The 27,381-nt window shown below is 28.7% G+C and overlaps 1 protein-coding gene across 1 annotated transcript in view; it reads left to right on the top strand.

Annotated features, from left to right (window-relative positions):
• Nucleotides 1-27,381, top strand: part of LOC101238626 (uncharacterized) — a 144,805-nt gene extending 117,424 nt beyond the window's left edge. Inside the window, exons 27-32 of the mRNA XM_065794620.1 lie at nt 11,675-11,832; nt 12,550-12,712; nt 18,637-18,825; nt 18,926-19,174; nt 26,890-27,047; nt 27,155-27,381. Of these exons, the coding sequence (XP_065650692.1) occupies nt 11,675-11,832; nt 12,550-12,712; nt 18,637-18,825; nt 18,926-19,174; nt 26,890-27,047; nt 27,155-27,352 (1,115 nt within the window). The 3' untranslated portion in view covers nt 27,353-27,381. The remainder of the gene's footprint in view (nt 1-11,674; nt 11,833-12,549; nt 12,713-18,636; nt 18,826-18,925; nt 19,175-26,889; nt 27,048-27,154) is intronic.

The raw sequence follows: 27,381 nt of genomic DNA, 5'->3' as shown, positions 1-27,381 counted from the left end.
TTTCTGCCAGATGTTCCTCTTCTTGATATTTTTATTTTTCAAAATTAACAGATTGCTTTAAACATTTATTTCATCTATATCAAAATAGTCTATTAGACTCATATAATAGTCTATTAGCCAAAATTCAGACAATGGCACATTATAATGTATTTGCAAAAGTAGTGAACAATTATTTAAAATGGCAGTCTTTCGTAATAATCTTTTTGACTTAGCCCATGCTAATACTCTTAAAATTACAATTGATTACAATTGAAGAAATCATTCATTCTTATCTTCTCAGAGAGAGAAGGGTAGATGGAGCTTTATGGTGGGAGAAAACAAACATTTGGTAATACAAGAAGCACACAAACAAAAGAAGAAATTAAGTTAGACCTTATGTGAAAAAACAGAAAGAAAGCAAAATGTTATCTGTGACTGTAGAACTAACACTAGTAGCAGCAGTGAAGTAGAAAAAGAATTTGCTGATTCAGTCAAAGTTAAAGTGGTACAAATAGAACGCTGCAGGGCAAACAAAAGAAAATTATAATTACTTAATATGTAGCTGCTGTACTTGATCGAGTTTAAGTGAGTGATCAAAAAGCAGTCTATATCCTATTAGCATCAGTATTTAGTCTCAGGTATAATGTAGAAGAGATTTCTATAAATCATAGCAGTATAAGACAACAACAAACAGTCATAAGTAAAAAATGACTGTTGTTGTCTTATTTCTGGGACAAGAAAATTTTACCAGAGTTGAGAGGAACTGATAAAGTTGACAGATTACCTGTAGTTATTTTAGTGGCAACTGTTACTCAACTCCTTGGCATCCCAAAACTTCCATCAGGAACAGGTGAAGAGATGGCCAAGGCTGTGCTGGATTGTTTTGAACACAGGTGCATTAAAGATTATGTACAAGTGATGTCGTTTGATGCCACCAGAGCAGCAACACCAGTGTATGTTTGTACGTATGTTTGGGTGTACATCTGGGTGTACGTTTGGGTGTACATTTGGGTGCCTATACTTTAATTGATTTAAAACTTGGTAGCAATTTTCTAAACTTTGCTTGTCATTTTATTATGGAAATTGTTGCAGAAAAAGTTTTTGGTGTTTGTGAAATGCCATCCCCTTGTCCAAACTGTTCAAACCAAACTGAAAGTATGTTAGAGGTTCAAGCAAAACTGAAAGTATGTTAATCAAATCCATTTTGAAGACATGGATGATGCTGTCAAGGTTACTGATTGTGATGAAATCATTTCCTTTTGTCAGTGTCAACCCTTCATGAATTAGCCTAGAGATGGCTATTGGGATTTGTTGGAACTTGCAATAATTTATCTTGGCGACACTCCTTCTCACAGTATTCATTAATTTTCAGGCTGGAGCACTCTGTCATACAAGGTGGATAGCTTGTGTATTATATGCGATCAAGATAAGTCTATTTCAAAATTAATGAGAACAGAATGGTATCAAGCAATATTCAGCATTTGCGATCATTGTTATTGATTGTTTGCTGTCATATTATTATCCTTTGGCTATTGCAGCACCAGCTAATGATCTGGAGTTTCTCCATTGTGTAGCAAGTAACATAGACAAGGCAACCTCTAAGGCAGCTGAAACAGCAATTTCCACACACTAGTAATATATCAGTTAATTGATGGTATCACTTGGATTCTTTGATCCAGATACATGTTTATCCAAAAAGTGAAACATGATTAAGGCTCTAGATGTTGCAGGATCAGAACTTCCCCCAAAACGGATAATGTTAGATTTCACGAAAGTTAAAGAGAAGTCTTTAGCTAGCTTTGTCACTTCATCATCTCATTGCTTCTTTGAATGATTTTGCAGAGCGAGCAGTTGCACTTGTGCAATAGCATTCTCACAAAGTATAAAAACCAAAAGCAATTTTTCTACAGGTAGTAGAAGAACATCATGCGAAAATTTTCAAATACTTTGAAAAAGACATTCGCCGGAAACTGTAAACAATACATGCTGTCAAACAAAATTTTGTTGAATTTGATATTATATTAATTAATCTTAGTTCTGGTTTCTGTTTTAAAATCTAAGTCTTATGCTTTTTTTGTTATCATTAAAGTAAAGTTAAAATAATATTTGCCGTTTACTATTCTTTTTTGCAAAGTAAATTAACTCTTTACTTCACCAAATCACACCAAAAATAAAATTAAAAATTTTATGTTTTATTTTTTACCTCTATGGTATTCTACTTTATGTCCAAAAAAATCCATTTCATGATTTATTTTAAAGATATGGACATGTTGTTCTATAATAACATTGCAAAAAAAAAGTATACAAACTACACAAATTTTTACAAGTAATTTTTGGAATAAAATCATGCTAAAAACAAATAGACATTAATACAAATATTAAAATATATATATATAAGTTTCCATTTAAATATTTAAAACTCAAGTTGTAGAAATTATAAGAACAATTATGAGACCAACACAACCAAGCAAAAGTGGACTTTGCATTTTTCACAAAAAATACAACTATATCAATGTTTGCACCTTTGCTGTTATCAGAAAAGTTAGGGAAGTGATCAATATTGTCTTAACAGATTTCTTTAGCCGGGGCATTTACTGGGCAGAGTTTTCTTTTTACAGCAGGTGTATCACTTTTTGGTCTGCCTTGAGGAACCTTTTTTTCTTCTAATAAAGAAACTGCAATGTGTGTTTGGAATTCTAATACCTGAATAATTTTTCCTGATATATTCATTTTATTTACAATGTCTTTTATACAAAATCCAACCATTCACTTTTGCTATATTGATACAATAACAAATTGTATTCATATACCATTTTTTGTACCTAACAAAAAATTTCTATACAATCCCATTAACATGTCACATAAGTCAACTCCGCCCATATGTTTATTATATTGATGTACCATTTCTGGACAAGACATTTTCACAATAACTTTATCTTTGCTGGACCAGCGGTTAATTTATTCTCCTAATGATGGACCATTAAATGTAGATACTAGCTGTACTACTCCATTATCCATCCAATGTATAACTGTTATGTCAGAATTTAAATCAACTCGGTAATCTAATGAGCCACATCCAATTTTTTCTAGTTCATTTTTTTGGACATTACTTTTTCAGCAACATGCAAACGGTTATTAGGAATGGTTCCTACAGCCCATATTCCAAAATCCTTTAGGGTGTTCAACAATTTTATCCTGGTAAAAAGATTATCCATGAAGGTTTTATGCCCTATGTTTTTTTCTTAAGCACTGCTGATCCAACTTTACCATATTCTTTAGAAATATTGGTATTTTCTTTCTTGCCAAGATGGATAGTAAAATTGTAAAGTATTCCACTGTCTCCACATCGTGCCCAGACTTTTATGCCCCATTTGTGCAGTTTCTTTGGAAGATGTTGTCTGATTGGACACCTTGATATTGTGGGAATTATTTGTTCATTTTAAGACTGACATTCTTCTTGTTCAAATAACCTGCACATATCAAGAACAGATTGCACAATTGGTCTAACTTTGTACAAATGATCATATTCTGTTGTCCTTTTTTTAAGCATATGTGTATCATCATTTGCATGTACTCTTTTAATACTTCAAATTGTTTTAAATCGATATAATGTGCAATTGATGCACATTTAATGTATTGAGACCAATATATACTATATTGCAGATATTTTAGAAATCCAATTGTAATTAGTATACCAATAAACTGTTCAGTTTTGTCACAATTGGTATTCACAGGTTTTCCTATCATTTATATAGAATATAAGTTTGTCTGGTTCAATTCATTGAAGTATTGTCTTGGCGTCCATTCCAAATGTGGAATCTTTTTGAATTCTTCACCTTTGAAACTAGAATCAACATTGTGAGGTAATCACTTGCGCCATCTCTAATCATTTTTTTTTGCCTTTTACTACTTTTATTTTGGCTATGACATTTTTTTATATTATTTCTTGGTTTTCTTTAGACTTATTTATTACACAATGATTACTCTGGTTATCAAAAGCTTTCATTTCACTTGGTGATTTATTTTTAGATTCACTTGTTGATTGATTTTCTGATTCAGTTGTTATTTCATTTTCTGATTCAATTAAAAAATCAACTTGATTGTTTGATTCGTAATGTACTGGTTTTTCTGGTTTAAATATGTCAGTGTTTCTGTCATAACTTTCTGATTCACTTTCAAATAGTTCACTTAGTTCTGTGTCAGGAAGATAAATAAAATTAACAATTCCTTGTTCACCATTGTCAGTTTTGAATCTTTTTTTATTATAAAAATTATTGACCCTTATGGTTTTCATCATTGGTTTTTGTGGTATTTAGCGTTTTAAGCAATAAAAATTAAAAATTCTTTAAAACCTTATCTGCCCAATGTTGCTGCACAACAACATAGTAATATTTTTTACCTATGTAAATTGTAATTAAAAAAAAATTATGTTTGTATGTAAAATAATAATAACTAATTTACAATATTTTATTTTTATAGACAAAAATATATATGAAAATACAGATATAAAATTTTAGAATTATACAAACGGCTTCACTAGATATAAAATTTTAGAATTATACAAACGGCTACACTTTTTTAACTTGAATTATAAATTACATGCAAAGCATTGTCCTATCCGACAGGAAAACGATTTAAATTGAAGGACTTATTTGTGATTATTATTTCTAAAAAGTCTTTAAACTGTATTAATATTAATAACTGTACTAATATTGACTTTTGTTGTGCAACAACACTGCGAATTAAATGGGTTAAATTGATAATATAAATTCAGATATAACAAAATATCATTAAAAGCTTATAACAATAATGTTGAGGAAATTGAGATTTTTAAACATCATGTGGCACACCTAAGAAAGACAATATCAAGCTAAAAATAATTATGTAATGTTTTCTTAATATAAGGAATAAGATATGAGGGTAAGACTTTAAATTTCTCAACTTTTATTTTAGGGGACCACCTTAATATATATATATATATATATATATATATATATATATATATATATATATATATATATATATATATATATATATATATATATATATATATATATATATATATATATATATATATATATATATATATATAGGGTAAGATGGGGCAAAATGAGATAGATTACATTTATAATGATCTTAACCACACAATTTATTGTATTAATGATTTATTAAAGTTTAATTGTGTTCTTAAATTATTTAGTGTTACAAAAAATATCTTGAGTCACTTTGAAATAAAGAAGATGAAGAGAACGACAACCATTTCATCTCTTGGCTCTATGACAATTACGAATTTTAATGTGTTGTTGTTTTAATTTTTCTTTTTAACTTATGGAGTGGAAAAATTTTTATATCCAAAGTTAGTGTTTTATCATCATCTTTAGGCATTGCTTCATCATTTCCATATATTGGTATTTTATTTCTATGACAAAATTGCCAGAAAATTACAAAAGTTCGATGCCAACATGTTGCGGGGCAAAACGAGACATTTTGGTTTTTTTTGTTTGGCTGATATCAGCCATTTTTAGTTAGAAAGTTAAATATGGTTAGAAACTATAAGAGAAAAATTAAATGTGGCAATTTTTCTGAGCAGAGTATGTTATGTTCAAATTAAAAGAAATTTCATTGGGAAAAGCAGCTTTGACATTTAATGTAAATAGATGTTTTACACAGAAGAATTTAAAGAAAATTAAAGGTTTTAGACTAATATTATACATAAAAAATCACTTGGTTCATTTAAAAAAGTTTTGCCAGATGATACTGAAAGTCAATTAGTTAACTACATAAAAGAAATGGATTGTCTATAAGTGACATTCAATAAGTTGTCTTCCAGTATGTTGAAAAGTATAAAATAGTTCATCCATTTAACAAATATAATGGTTTTGCAGGAAGAGGTAATGTAAGTAGATTTTTAAAGAGACATCCAGACCTTTCAATCAGAAAGTCTTAAGGGTTGTCTTTAAATCGTGTTTATGGTTTAAAAAGCAATTCTGTAAACATTTATTTCAATAATATAGAAGTTGTTATGAAAAAGTACAAGCTTGAACCTCATCAAATATTTAACTGTGATGAATCAAGCATTACAACTGCTCATAAATCATATGTTATAACAATAAAGGGAAAATAGTATAGTTAAAACAATAAACGGAAAACATTATGTTTCTTCTGTAACTAGTGGTGAACAAGGTGTAGCGACAACTGTTGTTTGAAACTGCTTAAAACTTTTTATAATATAGAATGTGGATCATGGTTTCATGAGCATCCTGGACAAAAATAACAAATATTCAACTTATAGATATATTCTTTAAAGCCTATCATGAAGCTGCTTCTGTAGAAGTTGCCTGTTCTGGCTTTCGTATATCTGGAATTTATCTTTTGTGTCGGGATATAATTTCAGACATTAAGTTTAATAATGAAAAAAGCTCTAATGCCAACTAACATAAACCTGATAAAATTAATTCACAAGTTAATTCAAGCACCTTATTGCCATCGTTATCAGGATGTTCAGAAAATATTGATTTTAATGTAGTAATACCCTGCTTTTCTAATATTTTACCTATTTCAAAGATCACTTTATTACCAAGAAAAGGAGAAAAATCAGATAATAACAACATCACATTATAGAAAATTACTATTTGAATCCTCCGAAAAATCATTAAAGTTAAAAGAACAAAAATTGAAAATAAATGTGCATTAGAAAAGGGTAAAGAAAGAAAATTGAAAGTTTAAGTGTTGAAAACTGTATGGCTGCAAAAGTATTGAAGTAGAATTAATGTTTAAAATATACAAGTTGAGCTCATTCAGACTGTTGTTAATTTCAAAATACTGGTGAAGCATTTTGTGATTTATGTGACTAGTGACAGTGTGTTTGGTTATATGATTGACTAGTGACAGTTTGATGATGTATTATATTTGTTTGATTATATATTATTAGCTGTATTACATTATAAAATGTTTATCTTTCTAAATCTCTTAAAAATCTGTTTTGCTTATCATTATTTATTTGAATTACCTAATAAAAAAATCTGTCTCATTTTGCCCCACATAGCGGGGTAAATGAGACAGGATAGGTGTGATCAATAAATGATCTCTGGTGACCAAACCACTGCAATTTTGCAACTCATATTTTGTAATGTTATAGTAGGATGGTAGAAGATTTGTAAAATATCAAGTTCTTTTTTTGAAAGTTCTTAGACGGCCTGTATTAGATAAAATAGTGCTTAAGTGTCTCATTTTGCCCTCGTTACCCTATATATCTTTTTTTTATAATAGTGTCAGCATATTCCGCAAATGTGTGAATTACAGTGGTTAAGACATTTATGACTTTCTGTAATTTTATTTTTGGTATAAATTGAAGTTTTATTAATTTGAACATTCATTTCTGATGAGTCTTAATTGATGAAACACAGTGTAAAGTGAAAAAAGTTTAACAAGGGATTTTCTACTAATATATTATTGCTCTGTTCTTTTAAGAACATTAAGCAATCTATTTTGTAGAACAAATTTAAAATTATTTGTATATATATATATAAATGTGTGTGTATATATATATATATATATATATATATATATATATATATATATATATATATATATATATATATATATATATATATATATATATATATATATATATATATATATATATATATATATATATATATATATATGTATATATATATTTAAACAATTTTGCTCAATGTTCTTAAAAGAACAGAGCAATTATAAATATATTATAAATATATATATATATATTTTACTATTATATATATATATATTTTTTTTTATTTTTTTTTTATTTTTTTGTTATTCACCTCCTCAAGGCCGAGAAGGCCACTACAGATGAGGAAGGCTACTTATTAGTGGTTATAACCCTCTCTCAACTCTATAACTCCGAAACACGAACCTTAGGGAACAAGGCCGCTGCGCGGAGAAACAAGTTGAGCGCGGTACTACCAGGGACGTGGTGGGGATCGAACTCGGAACCTCTCGCCTAAGAAGCAAGCGCTTTACCACTACACCACTACCGCATTATACCGCATTATATATATATATATATATATATTGCCGCATTATATATATATATATAATGCGGTATTACCGCATATATATATATATGCGGCATTACCGCATATATATATATATATATATATATATATATATTTATATATATATATAAATTTCTACTAATTTATTATTGCTCTGTTCTTTTATAAACATTAAGCACTCTATTTTAGGGTATGTCACTTAAAACAAAAATGTGCCAATATATATAATAAATAAAAATACAAAAAAAAAATTCAAAAAAGTTTTTTTTACCTACTGAGGAACTTGTTTTTTTAGGAAGATGTCAGATCATAAAAATTCACAAATTTAGAAACCTTAGTGAGTTTAGTTCAAATTTGATGTTCTTTGTGTTTAACAAATAATAAATTAATAGTAACATGATTGGCATTGAAAAATTGAGATTTTATCAGGGCTGATGAAGCTGATCAGGGGGTCACGTGCCCCCCTCCTCCTTCTCCTCACATTTCTATAAAGGACTTTTTTTTTTTAAATAAAGGTTTTGAAGTTTATATGGTTTATGATTTAGAAGTTTATGATTTAGATATGGAGGACCTTTTTTTTGTAGTTGACGATTGTGCTCCCCCAACTTTGAAAACCACGTTGCCTGTATATTTAGAAATGCAAAGTTCTGAAAAGTTGTAGGTTATTTTTAAATAGTTGTTTCTACATTTATTGCATTGTACAGAGATGTACATTATTGTCTATTTTTATTACATTAGTACAAAAGTGTACTTTGCATACAATGTACATAATGTACACTTCTGTACTAATGTGCTCTTCTGTATGTATGGAAAGAATACAATACATCACTCTGAAATATTTTTGTATTTAAACACGTTTTTATTTATTCATACAATCAATAAAACTTTAAATAAATTATTTCCGTATGGTGCATTCATGTACCTCATACATGAATACGCAGTACAAAAGTGCTTTACTTATGGTTTGGTTGATTTCCAGTTTTGTTAATTGCTAGTATTTATTTAATATTAACAGGAAGAATGAGTGCTCCTAAAATTACTAGATTCAATTTGGATAAAAAAGAATCAAAGTTTTCACTCTATTTGGGTGGAAGTAATGATCTTAATTCTTCAGAAGTGCATACTATTAGAGATATCCTGAGGAAGGGTCTTTTAATAAAAGAATATTTGCACATTGAACATGATGTTGACAAGTATGTAATGAAAAGTCACATCTAAAGATTGCAAAAATATTGTTTATATTTATTTATATTCACTAAGCCAAACCTTTTATTGTTTGTTTTATTTTTAAAGAGGCTGATTTCTGTAAGAAAACTTAGTGTACAATTAGCAGACTTGGTTCTTCAACAGTGGACAAGATCAAATGCTCTTTTTAAGTTTCCTGTGGTAATAAACAAGATATCTTTGGCACAGAAAATAGAATTAGCCTGGAATAAGTTTAGTGATATTTCTAGAGGAAAAGCAGCCCAAAAAATTGTTTCTATCTGGGAAATCGAATTAGATCAATTGGTTGACATTAAATCTTGTAAATGTGAAATCACTTTATTTAATGAAAAGTACTCAAAATTAAATAGTTGTCTAGATTTGGCACATATTTAGTGTACCTGTCCGAGGAAAATAAAGATTCCGAAAAGTGAACTTATTTGGTTAAAAGCTGAAAGAGAAAAAACTGGGGATGATTTAAAACACAAAAGAGAAAAAACTGGTGATAAGTTTTAAAACACAACCCTGTAGCATAATGATTTCATCAAAGGGTTGTTGAAGAAGAACACATTAGTGTTACTTCTGAACCTGATGGTCACTATATTACACATTTTACACCCATGAAGGCAATACCTCCCAATAAGTCTGCTAAACAAGCAGCTATTGGACTATTTAATTGGATGGTTATTTGGAGAGTACATAAATCTCTAGAAATAATAAGAGGAGATTCAAAAGTGCTGTAACTGGTTCAGGGAAAAATGGAGGTTTGTCAACAAATCTTGACCAATTGTTGGGTAAGAAGTATTTTTTGTCTATTTGTATGCTACATTGCAATGAGCTTCCTTTGAGGCACATTATTGTCATTCTGGATGGACCCACAAATTCAAATGTTGGTTTCACTGGACCAATTGGAAAAGCTCTTTCAAAAGTGAACAGTATGGAAAGACTTGATACATCTGAACCTATTGTGCAGTCGGAACCATTAATCCAGATCCCTGAAAAAGTTCTAAGTTCAATGTCAACAGATTCATCTCTCTGCAATAAACTGATTACATGTTTGACTAAAGGCAAGATGGACCCAAATCTTAAAATAGCTAAGTGTGGCAATCTTTCCCATAGCAGATGGCTTACTACTGGAGAAGCTATTATTTTTCTCTATATGAGTGACCATGGCTTTACTGATGATGTGCTAAGAAAATTTCATTTAATTTTAAAATGGGTAGTTCAAGTGTATTTTCACATGTGGTATAATATCAATGTGAAACACAGTATTGTTAAGGTCCCAAAACACATAGTAACACTGTTAAGACTGCTAAGAAAACAGGAGGATGCGACAAAAGAAATTGTTACTCCATACATAAAAAATGGAGCTTATTTTGCTCATTCTGAATCTTTGATTCTTTCCTTATAGCAAGCTCAGATAAGGAATCTAAGAGGTTTGCCATTAAAACCATCAAAGAGATACGGAAAGGTTCGGAGTATGGAGACACTCAATTCAAGCCAAGAAAGAAGTTCCAACTCAATATGGGAGTAAGAAGTTCCAACTCAATCTGCATCTGCTTGTGGATTTGAGAGAAGAGATGGGTTCGTCAGGACTAGGATGGCTAGACTATTAATACCTAAGCTGCCCTCTAAAAAAGATTTGATTATTTTTACTGTAAATATATGTTTCAACATGAATATATAACTTTGCCAAACAAATAGCTAATCTTAATGCCTTTTTTTTTTTTCTTTCTGTTTTGTATCTGTTAAGACACAAATAACATAAAAATCTAAACTAAAAATAGTAAATTTGACTAATGTCAATTTTACAATCTGATATCTTAAAAAAAAACATGTTCCCTGGTAGATGGAAATTTTTTTTTCTCTCTCTAATTTTTGTATTATTACTTAATATTACTTGAAATTTTCAAAAAATAAAAAAGTCTGGGGACAGCCCCACAGGCTCCAGCTGTTGTCGGCCCTAGTTTAATCTTGATTTTTTGACACCAATCATTTTCCCAGTTTTTTCATGTGTTATACACAAATAACATTAAAATTGGACTGAAATTCACTGAGATATAAATTTTTTTAATTTTGTAATTTTATGATCTGATATACGGGAATTTTATGATGAAAAAATTTTACAATGACGAATTTTACGATGACAAAAAAACCAGTTTCCCGGTAGGTAAATATAAATTAAAAAAATTTTTTTTTTGAATTTTATTACTAATTAATTTTACTGCTTTGGATTTCTCTATTACCGCTATCAAGTTTGAAATAAATGTTTTATATAGTAAATATATTTAAAGTAAAAACTTTAATCAATAATATCTTTGTTTTTTTTCACATTTATAAAAAAAATTCATCAAAACATTCTTTTTCTATTTTTTGATTCTTTTTCTTGTACATTTTTCAAATGTTTTTTGATTTTCTTTTTTAAAAATTAAAGATATTTCATTTAGGAAAAACAAGAACTGATTTAGCTCTTAAAGTAGCCCGAAAGCACGTATTTTGTAATGAATGCAGTTTGCAGCATAACATTCCCAAGTTGCTCATAGTTTTAACAGATGGTCAAAGTACTTTTCCAAAATTAACACAATTTGAAGCTCACCTAATAAAGGTATATTTTTTCTCTCTAGTTAGGTTGTTTAACTTTTTTTTAAATATATAAAAATGTGTACAATTGTAATGTAAGTGGTTTATTTTAGTAATGACTTTTGGCAACATCTAATGTAATAGAACACATTTTCTTTAGTAACAACCTATATTTTATATTACACACATTCTTCAGTAACTTTATATATATAGTATAAAACTTTTTACAACAGAATTTTAGAATGGCTTTATTTTACTTACACATTTATATATACACCATTATAAATTAATACTAACACCACCATATATTTATACTTACATATCATACATTTATACTTACATCATCATATATTTATACATACACCATCATACATTTATACTTTATTTTTATTTTTTTTATGTTATTCACCTCCTCAAGGCCAAAAATGCTATTGCAGTTAAGGAGGTTACTTAATTGTGGTTACAACCCTCTCTTGATTGATTAACTTTGAAACACATATCTTGTTAAACACAGCCACTGCATGGAGCAACAAGTTGAGTGCTACACTACCAGGGACATGGTTGGGATCAAACTTAGAAAATCTTCCTTATGAACCGAGTTCTCTATCACTACTGCATCTTATACTTACACCATCATACATTAATACTTATATCATGTTTTTTATTTAAATTGTACATGATTTATCTATATATATATATAAAAAGTTTCTTCTTTAAGTTTTTAAATTATATCTTTTTAAAGGTTGAGAACAATTTAACAATAATATCTGTTGGAGTTAGTGATCAAGTTGACATAGAAGAGCTGAAGAGTCTAGCTACAGACAGAAACCATGTCTTCTTATTAAATAGTTACAGCTACTTGAATGATAAAATGAACAAAATACTAAAAGTATCATGTATTGATAGTAAGTTGATATTTATTTAGAAAAAGTGTTTTACTATAAGTTTCTTTGACACAAGTATCTCTAAAAATATTTTCATTATTGTTTTCTCTCTTGGGAGATACCTCCCAAGGTTCAAGCAATTTTTACTTTAGTTTGCTCAATTTAACCATCACCAACCACAATTCCTGTACTAGTTAAAAGGTGTCACTTTCAAAACTCTTTAACCAACCTTTTATTTGAGAACTTATTGTATCTGCATATGAAAAAAATTAATTATAGCAAAAATCAATGTGTATTCTGATAAATAAAATGGTAGAAAGTTCTTTACAAAAAGTTTAATGCTATAACTGGTTTTGAGTTGTTTGTTTTTTTAGTTAAACCACCCAATACTCAGGGGTACCCTGATATAAACAATGTTATTAATTTTTTTATTTCACCTCACTCTTAATTCTGTAACTACTTAAAATAGATTTTTTTTTTAATTCTGATTCATTCCCAACAAGGCTGCTAACAACCACTATTAAGATGGGAGTTACTAGGAAAAAAGATTAGAATTATAGAACAAGGAAACGGTTGACATAAGACTTGAAAAGTTGAAGGTTGTATGAGTCAGGAAAATATGAAGATGGGAGAGAGTTCCAAAGGTTTGAGGTGCATGAAAAAAAACTAGACAAATAAAAGTTTGAAGAGCATGCAGGGACAGATACAATAAAAGAATGAGTCTTCACTGAATGACGAGTCAAGCAAAAATGAGTTTTAGTTGATGGAACTAGAGATGATAGCTCCTTTGAGCAGCAACCATGATAGTATTTGTAGAAAAGAGAAAGAGATGCAACTTTACGATGATAGGAAAGAGGCTCAAGTTTAGCATATAGAGCGAGTCCAACTATGTTTACAATGTGTTTTTGGACCTTGTCTAGAAAAGAAAGAGCATCATTAGAAGAACCAGCCCAAATATGACAAAAGTGTTCCATACAGGGACAAATAAGAGATTTTTCGAGGTAGATAATGGTATCAGGAGATAGAAAATGGCAAACATGATAAAGAGAAGCGACCTTAGCAGATGCTAATTTAACAATTGATTGTATATATGGTTTCCATGAAAAGTCAATAGTAAACTATAATCCAAAAAGATGTAAAGAAGAGGACTCAGTAAGAGGGTTGCTATTCATTAATATAGGAATGTCAACAGTACTACAATAGTTGTTTTTTCTGTAAATAACTGAATTTTGTTGGAGTTAAAATTTACAAGCCACTGTGAGCCTTAATCTGTGAGATCCCCAAAAGTGAGATAAGATTCAAGATTGACTGCCTATTCTAAGCGATCAAAAAGAGTAGACTTTTTGTCAAGACAGGACTATAAAGTTGAGTCATCAGCAAACTTTAGATTCAGATTAGTAAGGTTGTCAGGAAGATACTGAAAATAAAGAAGGGTGTTGGCTTTCAAGGACAACTTTAATAAAGCAGTTAGAAAGAAGCGATTTGATAACCTCAAAAAGTTTCCCAGATACACCATATGAAACTAACTTATGAAGAATGCCAAACTTTTTCAAAAGCCTTAGACATGCCAAGAGCAAAAGCCCTAGCCTCTCCACCTCTATCTAATGCACGATAAAATCTTTCAGTTACAGCAGTTAGCATGTTAGTCGTAGAGGGAGAGGATCAAAACCATATTGATTGTCAGACAGTAAATTATTTGACTCAAGATGGGATGTGAGAAGTTTGTTTATTAAAGACTCAAAGGCCTTGCTAATAACAGAAATAAGACTGATTGGACGATAATTGGAGGGGTCAGAATGTTCATCGGAGTTTTTAAAAATTGCAACAACAGATGCCATTTTCCTGCAGGCAGGAAAACAAGACTTAGTCAGCTCTTATTAAATAGTTTAGAGAGAATTGAAAAGAGTTCTGGAGAACAATTTTGTATAACTATGACAGGAATGCTGTTTGAACCACAAGTCATAGAAGAGTTTAATCAAGATATGACTTTAGCAACGAAAGCTGGAGTGATTTGAATGTCTAACAATGGGTTAACCTGTTTAATCAGAATGGAAGGAAGAGAATGGCTATAAGATTCGAGAGTTGAATTAGAAGAAAATTTCTTTGCAAATAGTTCAGCCTTATCTATGGGAGAGGTAGTAAGATCAGTCCCATGAATAAAAGATAAAATGTTAGATCTACCTTTGTTAATAATACTGTTGAAGATTTTCCAAAAGTTTCTAGAGCCTAACTTCTGAGATAAGATATAAGATTTAGTGAACTGAGAATAATGAAGTTTAGCATCTGACAGCAACTTTTTGCGTTGATTTCTCGCAATCAGCAAAATCAATTTTTACGTTGATTTCTTGCAATAATAAATAGCCATTAGATTACATAGATTATTAATAGATTGTTAGCAGCATCAGTAATCTCCAACAAAAGATTTTTGAAATTAAGAATTTATTTGAAATTACCATAGTTCTAACTTTCAAACTTTTTAAATTTAAGATTGCCATTTTAACTTATTGAACTTTGAACTATGTAAAAATATTTTATAAAATGTTATCATTAATATATATATATATATATATATATATATATATATATATATATATATATATATATATATATATATATATATATATATATATATATATATATATATATATATATATTATCATTGTTTTTAATTTTTGAAATTTATTTTTTTTAGTAATTTTTTATTTATATTTTCAAAACCCAAACTGAAATTTTGTATACCAGATTTCTGGTTGACAGGTGATCAGGTTGGTACCCAAAAATCCAACTTAATGGGTTATTGGTCTCAAATTTTTTTACTTATAATTTTTTCATTCATAAATTAGTTTTCATTAACGCCAAGATTTGATGCTGCTCAACAATTGTTCTAATGATAATGAAATAAATAGTTTAGTGAGTCATAAATGAGAATTTTGTTTCACTTGGAGCAGTAATATTTAAACTTAAAAAACTAGTCATCTAACAGTTTAGTCATCAGCAATTGTGCATCTTGATCTTAAATGTTTCTAAATTTATTTCAGGTTTTTCTCTTTATATTTTTAGGTTCATATATATATATATATATATATATATATATATATATATATATATATATATATATATATATATATATATATATATATATATATATATATATATATATATATATATATATATATATATATATATATATAAATATATATTTATACGCGGTCCACACACTTATGTTTACAATGTAGGGAAAAAAATAAAAATAGTAGCTTCTCAGTTTGATAAAGTATCAATAAGTGTTCTACATCTTAATATTTATACTTTTTTTGTCTAGATTTTTAAAAACGCTTTAATTGTATTGTGCTTCTGCTTTATGCTTTAAAATAACTTTAAATCAAAAGATTCGAATGGTCTACTCAAATACTATCATTTACCAAGATCAGAAAGTGCACAAAAAACCTATATGAAGTTGTTTTAAACAAGTTTATAAAAAGAGAGATAAAATACAAACAATTTGCCAGACATTGTTATTCCATTTGAACAAATAGAAAAAGATGCAAAAAAAACTGACTAGCCAAAATAAAACCTGATTCAATCTTAAAAGCAAAGTCATATGCTGAAACAAAAATACAATTCAGCAAAGAGAAAATAATACTTATAAAAATTATAAAAAAAACCCTTCAAATATACAAGCTAAAAAATAAAAATTGCTTTTATCTCGAAATAATTACAATGGGAACAAACTTTAAATAAATTTTCAATAATGGTTTTATCATAACAAAACCAGATTGCCAAATTTGACTTTTAACATAACAAAGTTAGATTGCAAAACTTGATTTCAAGATAATTTTAGTTTTTCATTTTCTTCCAATCATATATTGAATTTACTGTTTCTTCAACAATTACTAACAAGGTATCATCTTGTTTAATTTAAAAATGTTTGATGTATTGGTCTCTTGCAAATATGATTTAAAAACGTAAAGTTTTGCACCTGTTCACTCAATCTGTTGCTGGCATTGAACATAAAATTGAGGAAAATTTTCTACTTGTTGTTCATGGCCCAACACAATCAATACAATCTTGAGTTTTCTAGTCTAACACACTTCTTGATGGACCTAATATATCAGTGCTACAACCATATTTATTGTTGATTAGGCTAACAAAGTATAGGCATTTTTCAACTTTTGCTTTAGAAAAAAGTTTTCAAATAATTTACAATTTTGAATATTTTCTAAATGGCCTAGGCCTGGTGTAGATGTTCTATTTTTAAAAAACATTCCAATATAATATAAAACTTTAAAAGTTTCCCAAAATAACCAAGTAAATTAGATAGTCAAACAATTTTATGTTTTCTGTAATCATGCTACTTTTTTGTGTTTTGTTCTATGCTTATGTAATTAATACCACATCATTTTAGAGCCATGCGGTTACTAAGGCCAATATTTACAATACCATTATTAAAAAGCTCTCTATTAATGAGAAATATACTATGCCATTTAAACCGCCATAAGTGCTTTGTACATCAGTATTTTCAGTGTTATTTGGGATGATATTAATGACACTTTGGTATTATTTTTAAAAGTGTTATTTTTTCGTCAAGTATTATTATCATTTGAATCTTCTGTGAGTTTATTGATATAGTAGTCAATGTTTTCAATTTTAGTGTCATCTATGTGAAGTATAATCGGATCTAATAATGAGGTATTAAAGAAAATATAATCTGATAAAACAAAAGCAGTTCTTTGTGAGTATTTATAATGTAAATGTTGACAGACAGATGATTTGCATTCAAATTTCAATTTCATTAGTACAAAGTAAACACGTCACAACTAAACAGCCATTTTTTAAAATGTTAATTCAATTTTTAAACAATTAATGGTACATCTTTTTAAAAATAGTTTAGTTCTGGATCTGTTGATATAGCAATTATGTCATCTTTTTTTATTTTTATTATTTTTAGAACTCTTAGGGGTTCTTTATAATTTTTAGGACTCTTAGGATTTTTAGGTTAATTTAAAAAACTTACACTTTGTAACTTTGTAACTGTTCTGTTCAAGATAGAGCCTAAATCTTTTTATTTATGGTTTTAATTGTAGTTAGTATTTATCATTATTGTGTTTTAAAAAACACAAAAGTGAAAGTAAGTGACCCAGTACAACCTACTTGAACTAACAGGAAAACTGCAATGTTCTATTTCAGAATTAAATCAACCAAAAAGTAAAACAACTGATCTCAAATAGTTACTATATAATTTTATACTCATAGATTTAATGCATGTAACATTTAACCAGGTAACTATTATATTTTGCAACTTTGTAGCATTGTTTATGCCTTTTCAGGAAGTCCGCAGTTCCCTTCCTTTTTATGGTCACAATATCTGTAAACAATACCTTGTTTACAGATATTGTGTACATGTAAAACATCTTGTTTGATGACCATTCAGCTATAATTTTAGGTATTTTAAATGATACTGCATTGAAAATACATGTTTGCTATTCAATAACAATATTTAATAGCCTATTAGGTTTCAGTTTATTTTTTAACTTTAAATAATGTAAATACATTTGCATTTTGTTTTGCAATTCCTCAAAAATAGCACATAGCACTCTTTTTCCATTTTTTTTAATCATTTAGGTTTTTAATCATGATGAATTAGGAACTAAACAAGCAGCAGCGACAATATTGTTTAGTTAATTTTTTTTAATAACAAAGCTACCGTCTTTACTTTATTCCCTACATCGAATTAATTTCGAGACCAGGCCTCTGAATGAATTTGGTTAATATATATATTTTATTTATTTTGACATTTATCCAAATGGATCTTAACTCTCTTTAATTATGATAATAACTTTAATATTAAAAAATATATATAATATGTAAAAATATATAAGCTAGTATAATTAAATAATAGTCTCATAAATAATATAATAAAGTTTTTTTATTATTTTGTTTTAAAGATCAAACAACTCCTATTAATGGAGGCTGGGATAACTGGAGTGAGTGGACTGAGTGTAGTGCCAGCTGCAATGGTGGTATTAGAATTCGTGAACGCCTTTGCAATAATCCACTACCCCAAAATGGAGGTATTGAATGTATAGGTGAAGGTGAAGAAGAAAGAGCTTGCAATGAAGAGATCTGTGAGCCTGGTGAGTGCAGTTTTTGTGTTACTCTATTTACTGTTCAAGATGTGTTCACAATTATTGCTTATTTATTTTAAACTGATTAGATAAAATATTTAATATTTAGTTTGTACTTCTGAATTGGAGATAGCAATTTTATTGGACGCTTCGAGTAGTGTTACTTTAATTAATTGGAAGAAAACAATACAATTTGTTCAAGATTTTTCAAAAGAGTTCAAATTTGGCCCCACAGGCGCTCATTTTGCAGTTATTGATTTTTCTGATAAAGCCACACTTCGAGTTAATATTTCAGATTCCAGATTCTGGAGTAATGAGGCTTTTACTAAAAAAATCAGCAACATCAAATATTCAATGGGTAATTATTTCATTTTGATAAACGTAAAAATTTTATCAAGTATTAATATCTTAATATCTTACATAAAAAATAGTTTTATGAGTTTAAGCAAAATTAAAAAATATAACGTTCAAAAAGAATGATTTACTTTTTCCAAGGATAAAACCTTGAGTTACCCTAAAAATTATTTGAAATAAAGAAGAGTGTTGGCCTCTAAAAAAAGAAATGACTTGATAATCTCAAAAACTTTTCCAGATACACCAAACGAAGCAGGCTTATGAAAAAAAACCAGAATGCAAAACTTATTGAAAACTTTAGATATTCAGGCCTCGATGGGTGTTAATTAGTATGAGAGCAAAAAAAAACTCTCCTAAAAAAATAATGACAAACCATTTTAGCTGCTCCTCTAACAGCTTTTTACGAGAGTTAAAGGTTTTTACAAGAGCTAAAGGTTTATTTGTTTCATAAAAAAATCCACTGAAAATAGTAATCTTATTTTAGGATAGAAAATAAAAAAGATAAAAAATTAATAAATTGATGTGGATGCAATCCCATCTTGGGTCCATACTCTGACTTACCAAAAAAAAAAGATATTATCACTAACTTACTAAAAATAGTATAAACATACACCTGGACTTCTCATCTTCTTCGTTCTTAAGCAGCAGCATGCAAATGCGTGTGAAGCTGACAATTCCACAGACTATCCACAATATCCAATTAATCTGATAGTTTGCAACATCATTATTTAGATTTCGAGCATTTGCCCTCGATACTTCTCGGAATCAACCATTCAAAGAACTGTAAACAAAGGGCTTTGTTCTGTTAAGTACATAAGTAACACCAAGCCAAAAGGACTTGCTTTTTAGAATAGTGTTGCGCAGATTTTTCCCAAATGATCGAGATGCATAAGCACTGGTTTTCTAATTTATTGAGGTGAAAAAGGATTCAAGTCCATTCCTTGCTCCAACCAAGCTTTGCAAGGTAAGAAATGCAGTGGCAAATTGAGTAACAGCAGGTTTCACCAATCACCAACTGTAAATTTTCTTGCCATTGCTAAAACCCATGCATAGCCGTAGATAAAATTTATTATTTTCTTAGCCTTGGTAAATACAGAAGCATTGAGGGGTAACTCCATGGTAAGAAGATATCCTCCAACATCAATTTGCATTGACATCAAGTCAATGCAGTGTGCTGTAAAAGATATCCAATACAAATTTTTCTTCTTCTCCATTTACATTCGCCCAGCGGTTTTATAAGCCGAGGCATTGTTTGTTATCAATTGGATAACAATCTTTTCTCCAACTACCTCAACGATTTCATCAAGCAATCTAAAAAGCAACTTTTACCTTATCCGACGCATCAATGGACTTCAAAAAATAAATATCTTATGGATTGTTGATTAAAAAATTTATCAATGTACGCCCCTTTGTGTCAGTCTAACCGTCAGACCGGTCTCGATCCATGTTTTCGCTTCATCAACGATTGCAGCAATAGCATTTTTCTCTTCTTTTATAATCAATGTTTACAACTCGTGCATAGCTGGCAGTCTTCTCCATTTGAAATTTTATGACCATCCCGACAGCGCACGAAAAAGCGCTGTCGGGATGGTCATTTTTAAGTTAGCCAGCGCAATTTTAAAAAAATTTTTTTTTTTTGCTATTTAAATTAAAAATAAAATAGCGAAAAGAATTAATTAAATACTAGATAAAATGATTTTTAAAAATTTGGTAAAAAACGGCCACATTTCATAAAAAATAAACAAATAAACAAAAAAGTTTTGTTGCAATTTTAAAAAAATGGTTTTATTTTTTTGTCAAGCGCTTTTTTATGTGCTCGCCAAAGTTTTTGCTGGCGTGTGGGCGAGCGTAAAAAGACTTAAGCATGAAAGTGCTAGCTAAACGGAAAAGACTGAGTTTGGGGTTTAAATCCACTGAACTATGCATGAATTGATTTATTTAAATAATAATTCTTTAGCAAAACATTTTTTCAAATTGTTGTTTTGCTAAAGAATTATTTCAGCAGGTTGCATAAAAATTATTTATGCAACATGCTGACATAATTCTTTAGCAAAACAATAATTTGAAAAAATGCATATTATTATAATCTAAAATAAGCAAATTATTAAAGTAAATGATCAAATTTAATCTTAGTATTATTAAGAATTACCAAATTATTTATATTTACAAAAAAAAAATTATTAATTTTTGAAAATTAACTATTTTTTTTATAAAAATTAGTGAAATTTTGAAATACTCTAACTTTGGTCATTCACGGATAAACAACGAAGGAGGCAATTAGCAGTAATATTGTGAAATGTTGATAAGTGTTGCAAATTTAAAATTTACTTGAAACTTTACCTGTAAATTTACCAGTAAATTTTGACATTTTTATAATGGATCCACATCATGGTATTTTATTTGAATAAAAAATTTGTTCATAATTTCAAAAATAACTGACGGTTCTTTGAGTTTTAAAAAATATCAAGGTTGTGACATTTTTTTTGGAGATAAAATTACAGCTCAGCGACAATTATGGATGCGTTGCGAATTCTGTGACGATTGGTTGTGTGGATTTTGCTGTTCTACTATGGTCAACGATACGTCCAAGAATTGCCAATAAACATACAAAGCTCGTTTAAAGCAAAGTGGTTTTTTGTTAATTGAAAAAAACCTTTTTAAATTAATTGAAAAATATATTTTTAATTTTATTAACCAGTGATGTAGCAAATCTGATAAAGGCCAAAGTAATAAAATAGTTGACTAATTACAATAAAAATTAAAAATACTATTACTTATATTTAAAAAGGCATTTTTTTACGTGCTCCTTCTTGTTTTCTTTGGTGCCCCAAAAGACTTTTTTTTTTTGAGCTCGGGGCGACGCCCTTTTTAGTTACTGGTATTACCTGGATTTATATCATAATTTTACTGTAAAACAACATTTAAAAATTAGCTTTCATTATCTGTGACGTTAAGTTTGTGATACATTATGAGAATTTATATTGCGGCCGAACTTATGAGATGGTATTGAAAGTTCGGTCAAAATAGATGTTTTCATTTTAAATTTAATATTAAGTACTAGTTTTTATTTTTCATTTTTTTATTTCTCTAATATCAGTTATCAATATAATTTTCTGTATATTTCAGGAAAAAAAATTGAAAATTTTTTATTTATGCGTGATACATGTTCAAAGTTTAAATGACCGAACTTAGGTGATTTTACAGTATAATATTCAAAAAGAATATTCTACTTTTTCTTTATTTTTAAAAATGTTTACTAATATGAACTGAATTTTAAATAATAGCTTTAATTGGAAGATAGCATTGACTGAAAAAAAAAATGTTTAGGGCATACTATTATCAATTTTTTTTTTCATAATAGCATTTTAATAAAAAAAATGATTTTTTATTTAAGAAACTAATCAGTTAGTCCAATCTAACTAAAAATATTTGCATTTCATTTGGCACTCTTTTTTAATTTTTTTTTTTTTCAATAACCGTGCCTTTAAAAAAACATTGCAGTTTATTACGCAATTATTGGTTTATTTCCAAAATGAATTTAGCATTTTTCATCTTAGTTACAACAATAATGCTTTTTTTTTATAAACAACTTCGCGAACTTGAACATATTCCTACCACTCCAGTTAAACAGGTTAACCTGTTTAACTGGAATGGCAGGAAGAGTATGGAAATAAAATTCAAGAGCCGAATTAGAAAAAATGTTCTTTGCAAATAGTTATGCCTTATTCTTGGGAGAGGTAATCAGTTCCATGAATTTGAGATGGGATGTTAGACTTACCATATATCTGTTAGTAAATCCATTATTAAGTATATTCCTTAAAATAATTTATTTCCAAAATATATTTAAGACAATGGACCTTTCCCATAAATCGGCAAATGTGCAATGGATTGTGGTAGTTGTATTCATTTAAATCAAAACAACCTGATTAAAGCATTTGGAATTAAATATTATTTTAATGATGAGTTCTTTTACTGCTACTTTAGAAAATAAAATTGATGCTAGTTCTTTTTAGAACTCTTGTCAGGCATCTAAAGCTGTTTTTCGGGAACTTAAGCATGATGAACTTATTGCTGTCAACAAAGAAGAATCTATAAACAAGAGTATATCAACTTGGTCAAGAGACATTTCACTTTTACCAAATATATCTCACAATTTTATCAAGAAATAGCTTGTTAATGATACTATATATATTGGTAATTGTAAAAGAGGAGCCAATAAGCACCAAACTCTTGGCTATCGTTTATTTAAAGAAAATTACGTCAAGAAATGTATGTGTTAAAGCAAATGTAAAAGCTTCCATAAATTTGTTTATTGTAAAGTCTAATGTTGCTGCTTCTATGAAACGTAACGATACAAAGTTTTTATACACTTGTGCCAGTCTACTGGTGAAATACTTTATGCTAAATGCCATTGTAAACCTGGTGGAGGGGCTGTTGTAAGCATGTTGCTGCATCACTATATCAACTAGTTGACTATAAAGAGTTAGACATTAAAGTGGTCCCAGAAACCGAAACATGTACCGATGTTTTACAGATATGGCATGTGCCAGGTGAATCATCAAACTCTGAAGCATTTTGTTTTCAAACTTAAATTTTGAAAAAGCTGATGCTTTTAAAGACAAAAATAGTACCCGAAAAAGACCTTTAGTTTCAGGAGCAGGTAAACACCATTCATTACCAAGTTGTTATGAAACTTCATCTTTACAACTTCAAACACTATGTGAAGGTTTAGAAAATCTCTGCCAGGGGACATATATATCTTCAATAATTCGTGATAATAACTTTCAGGCATGTTTCTTTTATAGTTCATCTCTGTCAACATTTGTAGAAAATGATATTGCAGAACGTTTTAGTAAAAAAGATGACAGATTGATTATTATTACTCTATTTGACAAATTGAAAAATATGATTGATTTAGTTGTTTGGCCTCTGAACAAAAAGTATTTGTAGAATTGCATTTAATTGTTGATATTGAGGAAGCTAAAAATATTGAATACAATACAGTTAAGCAATCTGAAAGTACATTATGGTATCGAGAAAAATGCAAACGATTGACAACTTCAAATTTTGGTAATGTAATAAATAGGTGGAAAAAAATTTACCTAACATCCATTTTACCCAAAAATTTACCCAACATCCATTTTTATAAAAAGCTTTACAAACTAAAAATATCAAAGTAGGAGAAAGCTGTATGTGGGGAAATATATATAAACCCAAAATGCTCTTGGTTGGGTTGTAGCCCTGATGGAGTAATTTACACTGAAAAAGTACTTGAAGTGAAATGTCCTTCTTCAAAAAAGCATTTAACAATTGAAGAAGCGTGTCAAAATAAAAACTTTTATATGAAATTTAACAATTGTGCTCCAAAATTAAAAATAAAGTTAAAAATATTATTATCAATGTCAAGGCATTATGGCACTAACAGAAACTATAACAATTGATTTTATTGTGTACACAGAAAAATCATTGCACATCGAAACAATAGATTATGATGCGGAATTATGGAATACAATTATTTTTCCAGAGTTAACAAAATTTTATTTCAAATTTATGTCAACAGAAATATTTAAAGTAAAATAAAATTTACAAAATATTTATAAAACTTTTCTTATTTTGTCTTGTTACATTATTTGCTATCAGCTTTTATTAGAGGTTGTAGAAAAGTAACTAAATAACAAACTATGACCCATATTTTGTTCATGTCATCAGCCATTGAAAGTGGAAATGTGTTTTGTAATATTTTGTAGTTTTTGATTCTTGCAATTGCACGTTCAACATGAATTCGCACAGATGCAATTCTTCTTGTTTTTTTACGATATCGAAACCTCGATCTGCCATCAGACTATCACCTTTTTCTAATAATTTTAGTATGCCACAGTGATTTGTTATCTGTTTAACGCTTGATCTTCCTGCATATAAATCAGAAACAAATGTAATTGCACCACTTGGTGCAATACCAATCAAACCCTTTGGTGTGTGATGATGTTTATATTTTGAGAACATTGCTGATTGAGTGAGATAACTAGTTGACATCACAGTAAAAATCTCTGTACAATCTATAATTACACAAGTATTAGGGTATACATCTTTAAAGCAACTAGGCATTGTTTCATTAACTAGTTTTTTTGTTGGCCATATTGGAATTGATCTAAATTTTATGTGCAAAAAATCATACCAAGTAATTAATATCCTACTGGTAGTGCTTGATGAAATATTAAACTGTATTGCTAAAGCTTCTATAGGAAAGACGCAACGTAGTCGAACTAGCACCATAAAAAATTCCTCTTCAACATTTAATATACGTCATCTTCCTCTTGTTTTAGATGAAGAAGTTTCAGTTAAATTATCAGCAATAAAAAATATTGAACCCCAATAATTGAGTGAATATATTTCTGGTTCCAAAATCTTCATGACTACTTTAAATAGTTCATAATTTTCAAAACCTGTGTAAAATTTGAAATGTTCTTCGTTATGTTGAAACTTTTCAACTGTAAATTGTGATAGAAGTATTTTTTCATTGAGCTTACATATAGCTTCTTTTTGAGTGTTTCCTAACTGTTGTTTTTCTTTTATAATGTCCTCAAATTGATCTTTAAGAATTTTATTTTCTTGTTTTAATTTCTCTTTGTAGCTTAAAACGGGAGTTGACAGTTCTTCTCTATAAGGTATTTGTGTTATTTTATGTATTAAACGAAGGTTATTTTTAGTTTTCCTTGGTTCAAGAGCAGTTAGTTTAATTGTTTTTGGAATAATTGTTGGAACATTGGTTTTATAAGTTTTTTTGTTTTAAAACTTTTTCCTTGGGTATAACATAAAATGATAAGTTTTTATTACGCTTAGGATTATTAAAACAGTTTGGTACACAACAAGTACAGCCACCACTTTTTGAACTGAAGTCAACTTCACTGTTAAAAGTGAGCTCAACTTCCCTCAGTGAAATCGAATTTTGTGAAAAGAGTGAAGTTAAACTTTGTGAAAACAGTGAATTTGAACTTTGTGAAAACAGTGGCTCACTGTTTTCACAAAGTTTAACTTCTCCCTTAATAGTAAGTTCACCTTCAGTATTTTCACGTTTATCTTCATTATTTTTAAAAAGTTCAATTTCACTGTTTTCACAAAGTGCAATCTCACTGTTTTCACATAATTGAACACCACTGTTAAAATTTATTAGGCTTTTTGACATTAGTTTTGATTTAAATGAACCCAACTACCACAATGCATTGCGCTTTTGCCGATTTATGGGAAAGGTTCATTTAAACTAGAAAAATAAAGAAGAGCTGCTACTTAAAATAATTATTTATTTCTAATTATATTTCTATATATATATATTTAAGTATTTAAATGTAATCGTTTTTATTATTGTAACAATTATTGTAAATACATTATTTAGTTTTAAAAAGATGAAATTGCAATCCAATTCAAAAAAATCCAAATTTATTTTGGTTTTACCTGGATAAACAGACACTCAACATAAAACCTAGATTGCCCAGGTTATACCCAGACAGGTGGAAACGCTGGGGTTCCTGGTGTGAATGAAAGGGTAAATGATAGTATGATTAAAGCTGTGAGTAATGGTGTCAATTAAAATGTATGTTGTAATATGAATGAACCTGCGAATGATGATGTAAATGGTGGTTGTAAATGGAATAAAAGAAAAATGATCATCAGTTTTCTAATTAAACCTTTTAAAACAGTGTGATAAATTTCGAAATTTTTTAGGTAAAACAAGAACCGATTTGGCGCTTCGATTAACTCGTAGAAAAGTGTTTTGTAGGAAATGTGGATTGAGAGTCAATGTTTCCAAGCTAGTTATTGTGGTAACAGATGGTCGAAGTACATTTCCATTTTTAACTCTGTCTGAAGCTCGTCTTATAAAGGTTTTTTTTGAATTTCGTGAAAACCTAAAAATGTGAATATAAATAACATTTTTCAAATTAAATTTTATTTTTTGTTTGCTTAATCTCTTATAACTTTTTCTTTAAAGAAACAATCGAGCATAATATGCATTGGAGTTGGAGATGAAGTTGATATAAATGAGCTGAACACTATTGCTACTGACGAAAATCATGTTTTTTTATTAAATGGTTATAGATATATTAATGATAATATCAACCAAATTCTGAAAATGTCTTGCAAACGTGAGTTCCCATATAATGTAATAGATATTGAAAATAAAATATGAATTATTTATATAAATAATATTTTTTTGAA

Source organism: Hydra vulgaris, chromosome 03 (genome assembly GCF_038396675.1).
Source record: "Hydra vulgaris chromosome 03, alternate assembly HydraT2T_AEP".
Lineage (NCBI taxonomy): Eukaryota > Metazoa > Cnidaria > Hydrozoa > Anthoathecata > Hydridae > Hydra > Hydra vulgaris.
This window is presented reverse-complemented; position numbering and strand designations above follow the sequence as displayed.